General features: G+C 34.3%; 1 protein-coding gene across 1 annotated transcript in view; it reads right to left on the bottom strand.

The window, feature by feature from the left end:
• Positions 1 to 7,353, bottom strand: part of Mettl15 (methyltransferase like 15) — a 175,145-nt gene that overhangs the window by 21,212 nt on the left and 146,580 nt on the right. Inside the window, exon 5 of the mRNA XM_029537015.1 lies at positions 6,041 to 6,219. Within this exon, the coding sequence (XP_029392875.1) occupies positions 6,041 to 6,219 (179 nt within the window). The remainder of the gene's footprint in view (positions 1 to 6,040; positions 6,220 to 7,353) is intronic.

Raw genomic sequence — 7,353 nt, forward strand, 5'->3', positions numbered from 1 at the left:
TTCTTCTTCTTCTTCTTCTTCTTCTTCTTCTTCTTCTTCTTCTTCTTCTTCTTCTTCTTCTTCTTCTTCTTCTTCTTCTTCTTTTCTTTTTCTTCCTCCTCCTCCTCCTCCTCCTCCTCCTCCTCCTCCTTCTTTTAGTACAAATAGTGATTATTTTCTAGAACATAACACCTTTAGGGCAGTGAAAAACCACTGTGCTCTAGTGTAGACATGGTTGCATCTCCATGTAAATTTGGCCACAATGAAAACTATACAACATAAAATGCATATAAATGTACATTCAATGACATTCTTATGATAATGATCAATGAATTTTGGTACATTGTTTTGTCTCATGCCCCTGAAATGTAAGCTGTCAACACAGGGAATAAAAGAATAGAGGGTTTCCTTATATTGACAGTTTGCCAACCACAGTGTTTTCTCTTCAGTTTTACAATGATTCTAACAGTGCCACTTATTCTACTTTAGAGGCAGCTCCATTCTCATCATGAGCACTGCAAACTTACAAGAGTAGTGAATAGTTCCAATGTAATTATTCTAAAGAGAAAATATGCTAAGTAGGAATTATAGAAGTTATTTGCAAGGTTTTCCATAAAATATACTTACTACATCAACCATAAGGTATTAGTTGTCACATGTCAAGAATCTAGGATTAATTATCAGATTTAGTCTGGTTTTCATTATGTGTGTATGTGTGGTTTTGTTTGTGCATTTGTATATTGTGGTGAGTAGGTATGTGCATTAGTGTATATGTTAACATGAGTACAAGTATTTCTGAGGGCCATTGGATCATGATATTTGGAGTTAGAATTTGAGAAAATTTTATGCTGACTTAGATATGTGCTGGAAACAACTCATCATTCTGTTTGCAACAGGAATATGAACAATTAAATGCTCAAATAGCTTACCAATGACATACACAATATTTATGTCTAGTCTCATTATCCCACATATCATTTCATAGCACTATTACTAAAAAGGATATTTCTTCTATATAAACTATCTTCAGTATACGTATTAAATCAGTTGGGCTATAGACATAGTGTAAATCTTTAATTGTTCTATCCTATTCCGTTGGTTCACATGTCCATTTTTTGTGACATTACCATGATGTTATTACTATGATTCTATAATTTGAAATCAGATATTGTGATAGCTGCAGTATTATTTTTTGCTCAGGATTATTTTGCTTATCTGGGATATTTTGTATTTCTATGTGAATTTTAGGGTTGTTTTTTTTTAAGTTGGGTGAAAAATGTCACTGGAAGTTTGGTTGGCATCACATTGAATTTGATCAGTGTTATATGACTACATATGAAAACACATCCACTCACTTGAGTTAGCAACGAGAAAAGAATAAATATACAACTCCACCCAAGTGTAGCTGGATGAAATGCGTTTATTAGAGTTACTAACAGTAATATTCAAAGGCAGAATCATCATCATTAAACCTACTGGTAAGAAGTAATGAAAACTGTAAAGCTCTAGCTACCTAACTAACCCGTGGGAGTCTCCATGCAGAGTCTTTTCTGTTCAATAGTTGGGTAGTGCTTTTGCAATAGGCAGAAAGCTCTGGAAATCTAGTAACTCTATGAGTTTCCTAAGGTATGGTAAGTTTTGTAAGTTTCCTGAATCTTGTGAGTTTTGATGCACCCCAGTCTTATGACTTTCCACTCTTCTATTCTTATGACTTTCCATTCTTCTTCTAGAAGGGAATGTTTCAACTTGTAAGAATTAGCAACATAACATGACTTTTAGAAACACAGCAGCTTTCACAGCATTTATTTTATCAGTCCATGAATGTGAGATGCCAGAGGTCAACTTAAGGCATCATTCCCCAGGTGCTGGCTACCTGTTGTGTTTTTAAGAATTTTTTTTTTTTATATTTATATGTCTATTCTCGAGACTTTGAGTCTGTGACTACCATATAGGTGCTTGGAAGTAAACCTGGGTATTCTGAAAAAGTAGTAAGTACCCTAACCAATGAGCTATCTTTTCTGCGCTCTGACTCTGTTTTGTTGAGACAAAGTCTGAATCCTGCCTCACTGGATAGGCTGGCTGACCAGGGTTCCACCTGATTCCACCCTCGCTGAGCAGGGATCACACACGTGTTCACCAGTTTCATCATTTTATTATGAGGTCTGTGATCAAACATGTCCTCATGCTGAGCACAGGCACTTTACCAAATGATCGCTCTCCCTAAGCCTGTTTTATTTAATTTTTTGAAGTTATTATTAAAGTGATCATTTTCTTCATTTCCTTTTCAGGTGATTTGTTATCAGCACATAGGAAAGCGATTCATTTATATGTTAATATTATATACTGTTACTTTGTTAATCAGGTCATAGAGTATTCAGGGAGAAACTTCAGGTATTTTATGTATAGGATCATGTCATCTTCAATAAGTATAATTTGGTTCTTCCTTTCTTATTTATACACCTTTAATTTTTTTCTTTTGTAATATGAATCTAGTTAAGATATCAGTGACTATATTGGATGAGTGGATAAAGAATGCCCATCTTTTCCTTACTGTAGTGAAAATATTTGCAGGTTTTCCCCACTGGCTCCAGATGTGGCATATGCACTCTTAATACGTTGAGAAAGGTTCCTTCTACTATTATTCTCTTCAGAACATTTATCAATAGGAAATGCTAGTTTTCATCAAAGACCTTTTCTGTATCTATTGATCTGTGTTGGTTGAATAATTTTTGTATCCTTGAAATAAAGCCCATTTGGTCATGGGAAGAACTGACTTTCTGAAAAAGACTCAGCTATGCTCAGAAATAATGTGAAGAATTAATAAATTGGGTTACATGATATTAAAAGACTTCTGCACAGCCATGGAAACACTCCTGCCAAGAAACAGCCTCCTCTGTATGCCTTTTCCCTCATAGTCAATATTTCATCATTTAATGTAATATTTCATTCAGTTACCTAACGACAGTAGTAAATGCTATGAACACAGAGCTCTTTTGATTGAAGCTTTTTGTCAACATTACAAAGTCGAATGTGTTGTTGAGTTCTGTTTGCAAGTACTTTACTGGAACTATACAGGTCTAGTGAAGTACTGCATATGAGAACCTACATCCACGACTTTCCTAACCAGCATAATTCCCAACTACATTCCCAGCATTTGTCCTTATCCTCAGAAAAGTGTTATCCTTACCGCTCATCAAGAAAAATTCTCTTTGCAACAAAGACCAATACAGAAAACCACAACTAATCAAAATGTAGAACTGTGGAACTCAGTGCAGCTGGATATACCTGCAATACAGCTACCAGGGGTTAGGCTCAGGGGGCTGTGGAAGAGGAAGCTGAGTGATTTTAAGAGTCAGAGGACAGTGATTTGCTGTGAAATTGTATCTCTCAGTAATAACAGAAGCTATTCCCATATAGTATAATCTTACCTACATGACTGCCTAAACATGATCTGAGCAAAGAAAACAAGCATGTCCATGCTAATATGAAGGGAAAGAGCTCAAAAAGCTTCAACCCTATACAAAATATTAGACGCAACTAAGGAATCTTGGGTAAAAATAGTTGTCCGCAGGGGGAAAAAAACACAAATTGGGTATCTAATACCAAATGATTAGCCCTTAAAACATATTTGCAAGTAACATTATACATATTAAGCAAATTGTAGTTGTATATTTAGAAACGTATATGTATGCACATATGCAAAAGCAATTAATATAAAAATAAGCCATGAATTTGAAAGAGATCAAGACGGGCTATAAGAGAGGGTATGGAGGAAGGATATTATACAGTTATATTATAATCTCAAAGATAAAACAAAATAGAAATTCAGAAAGAAGAGTGTGGCACCCATGACATGAGGGAGAGTGACTTATGATTCCTGTCATGTCCTCAGTCAGCTTAGGTATCAGGATAGCACTGGTTTCATAAGAAGAACTCAGCGCCATTCTTTCAATCTCCATTTTACGGAGTGTTTTGTGGAGAGTTGGTTGGTCCTTCAGGTTTCATACAATTCAGCAGAGGAAACACATGGGCTTGAGCTGGTTTCACTGGAAAACTTCAATCTCACTGCTTGGCATAGATCTATTAAGCTTTCTAATCTCTTGGTTCAATTCTGGTATGTCATAGTCTTTCTCTTTCTCAAAATCTCATTTTGACATTAATAAAGTTGTATTCCTATTGACTGATATTGAAGACATAAAAACAGACTCAGAGAACTCAGTGTTTTAATGCCTTTCACTTTTTTTTTCTTGCCCATATGTGAAGATTCTCACTTTTCCTTCATTGTTGATATGGTGCTAATGCGTTAACATCACAGCATTCCGAGGAATGCTTACATTGTTCCTCTGGTATATGTTCACATAAGTTTATCTAATACCAGATTGGGATTTCCCCAAGTTAACAGATTCATATCTAGAAACAAAACAGCTAATTTAATTTCTTAAAAGATATAGTTCCTGTTATGTCTCAAATGCATGGTCTCCTAAATTTTAATTAGTATTAACTGTCCTTAATTAGGCTGTAGTCTTGAGCAAACCGCTGGTCCTTTTTAGAATTGTTTTCACAAGTTACTAGATAAAGGTTTTTAACAGAACAATCTCTAGGGTTCTCGTTAGCTACAAACCTTCATATCAATACCAGACAAAATTGTGTTTTCTCATGAATAAATAATGTGTTTTCTCACAGAAAATGGCATGCTACTTAAAGACAGCAAGGGCAAGTACTGTTGCCTGCAGAGAAAAGAATAAGAAGGGCAAAGTGTGTGGGGAGAAGCTGCATCTATCACCTGCTAACATGCAGTGTAAACTCTTTGGAGGGGGAGGGAATCATAAAATACTGTATTTTTACAAAACCCATATGAATTCTGCTCCAACTTGAATGAAAGGTATTAAGTTCGAAAGGACCTTATAAATGTCCTTTAAAAACTTAAGAACTTAATTCTTTATATTTTATACGTTAAATATAATACAATATTTTTAATTATATTTATTTATCCCATAAAACACTTGATACATAAAAGCTTAATGATTTGAGTGAATTCATGATTAAGTTTTATTCCTTAAACTCCATCTAGTATTAGCATAGCTTTAGTTAATACTGGCTTCTTTTAAAGTACTGTACAAATATGCCTTTTATTTATATAGTACTTATATAATTTAATAAGAAACAATGAAAACAATCTTAATGTATTTTTCACATATAAAAATGATACAGTGCTTCTATTGGTCCAACATGATGAAAAATTTACCTGTGTAATTCTGTTAAATAACTGCAGGAGTTGCATTTTTGCTTTGAGAAACTTTGATCAGAACATAGTTGTGAAACAGCTTCGGCTTCAAATGGAAAGGATGCAATAAAGCACCTCATAGCTAGAATCAGGTTCAAGAGGTTTATGGTGGTGAACAGCAGAGAAGATGAAATGTTTCAATAAGTCCCTTAGGCTGATTCAGTTAGCATCCACAAAGCAGAATAACCTATATATCACATATCCTTTGTTGGCTGACTGTTTAGAATAGATGTATGAGTCACTGAGGTTTATTTTAGCAGTCAGGCAATGCAATTCTCCTTTTGCCTGATATTAAATTGTAGAAATATGAAACTATGAGAGGTAATGTCAAATCTCACACAGGATGCTGATCAACCACTGTGATGGGGCAAGACATTCTTTAAACCTTGTCAATCCATGTTTCACCTTGGTCAGCACAAATGATACATTCTCATGTACAAAATTTCTATTATTTTAATCAGACATCTATGGCGAATACTTTGTGTGTAGTGTTAGAGTTGCCAGAGTAAGAAAGTTTGGGAAAAAAGAAAAGGAACCCTGAGATTTGAGAAGGATATGAACGACTCTGTTCTGAATGATTTCATATGCAAATGAATACCTCTGGGAGTCAGCAGGGAAGCACCCCCCCCCACACACACACACGATATCGCTATATATTTATATATGTACAATACATTATATATGCAATAAAAATATATATCATAATATATACACATATATATGCAACACATATTAGTTGAACTTGTTACTGTTAGTACAGAGAATTAGCAAGGGTACCTGCAACAATGCTGGCAAGCTGTTGAGTTCTAGAGATAGGGTACGTGCTGCGTGCTTGAATGATCGCAGAAGCAATTTTTTTGGCATGTTTCTCCTCTCCGTATGCTCTTAGGATGGATGCAAGTGCTTGTTGATCTAAAGCATTCACAACATCAGAAGCAGTGGGCATGTCAGGGTACCTGTGCACAAGAAAAGCCAATCAGTTTACTGACGCCATTTCTTTCCTTCTTTTCTTTTCTTTTCTTTTCTTTTCTTTTCTTTTCTTTTCTTTTCTTTCTTTTCTTTTCTTTTCTTCCATCATTCCTTTCTTTCTTTCTTTCTTTCTTTCTTTCTTTCTTTCTTTCTTTCTTTCTTTCTTTCTTTCTTTCTTTCTTTCTTTCCTATTACACAAAAACATTTATCCCATAATCTTATATTGGTAGAGATCTTCACATTTTGATACAAAATTGACATTCTATTTTCTTACATTGAGGCATAATTTTTTATGTCAATACAATTTAAGGTTTTCATTGGTATAACTTTTGTATATTGACAAAAAATTTAAAATTATTTTTGTTAGTCTTACATAGTCATTGTGCCTATGTAACTCATTAAAAATTTAAGTTTAATACCCATACATTTAATATCTGCTATAATAATCTGTTTAGCATAATTAAATAAAAGTCTGCCAGTCAAATTTATAATTATGATAGATAGTAGTCTAAATTATCATAGAAATATACATCCTGGGTTGTACAAACAGTATGTAGCTGGAGAAGGCAAGGTTTACTTCTTCAGATATGCTATAAATACATGGGTTATCTTCAAAAGCATTAAAACCCTATAAAATATGACATAAAGATCATTTCATTATTAAAAGATCCCCACTTGCTATCTTGACTTCAACTTTCGTCAGTCATTTATTGATACTCCAAAAGCAGGTACAAAAAGACACTGCAAAATTACTGTCAAATGAAATTCTACTGACACCATTTTCGTTGATCAGAGTTGGTATTTGAGAGCACTGGGAACATGAAAAGGAGACAGTCACGACAAATTGCCTAGACAAACTTCTAAAGTAGACTAAAGTATCACACACATGAAACAAGTTTCCAGTTTACACTGTAATCATCATGGCAAGAGGAACCTGAAACATTCAATAAAGTCAGGTAAAGGGAAGTTAAAGTATTTTGCTAGCTATTAAAAACAATGAATTTATGAAATTCCTAGGCAAATGGATGNANCTGGAGGATACCATCCTGAGTGAAGTAACCCAATCACAAAAGAACTCACATGATATGCACTCACTGATAAGTGGATATTAGCCCAGAAAC

The sequence above is a fragment of the Mus pahari genome, chromosome 3 (assembly GCF_900095145.1).
Source record: "Mus pahari chromosome 3, PAHARI_EIJ_v1.1, whole genome shotgun sequence".
In the NCBI taxonomy this organism is placed as follows: Eukaryota; Metazoa; Chordata; class Mammalia; order Rodentia; family Muridae; genus Mus; species Mus pahari.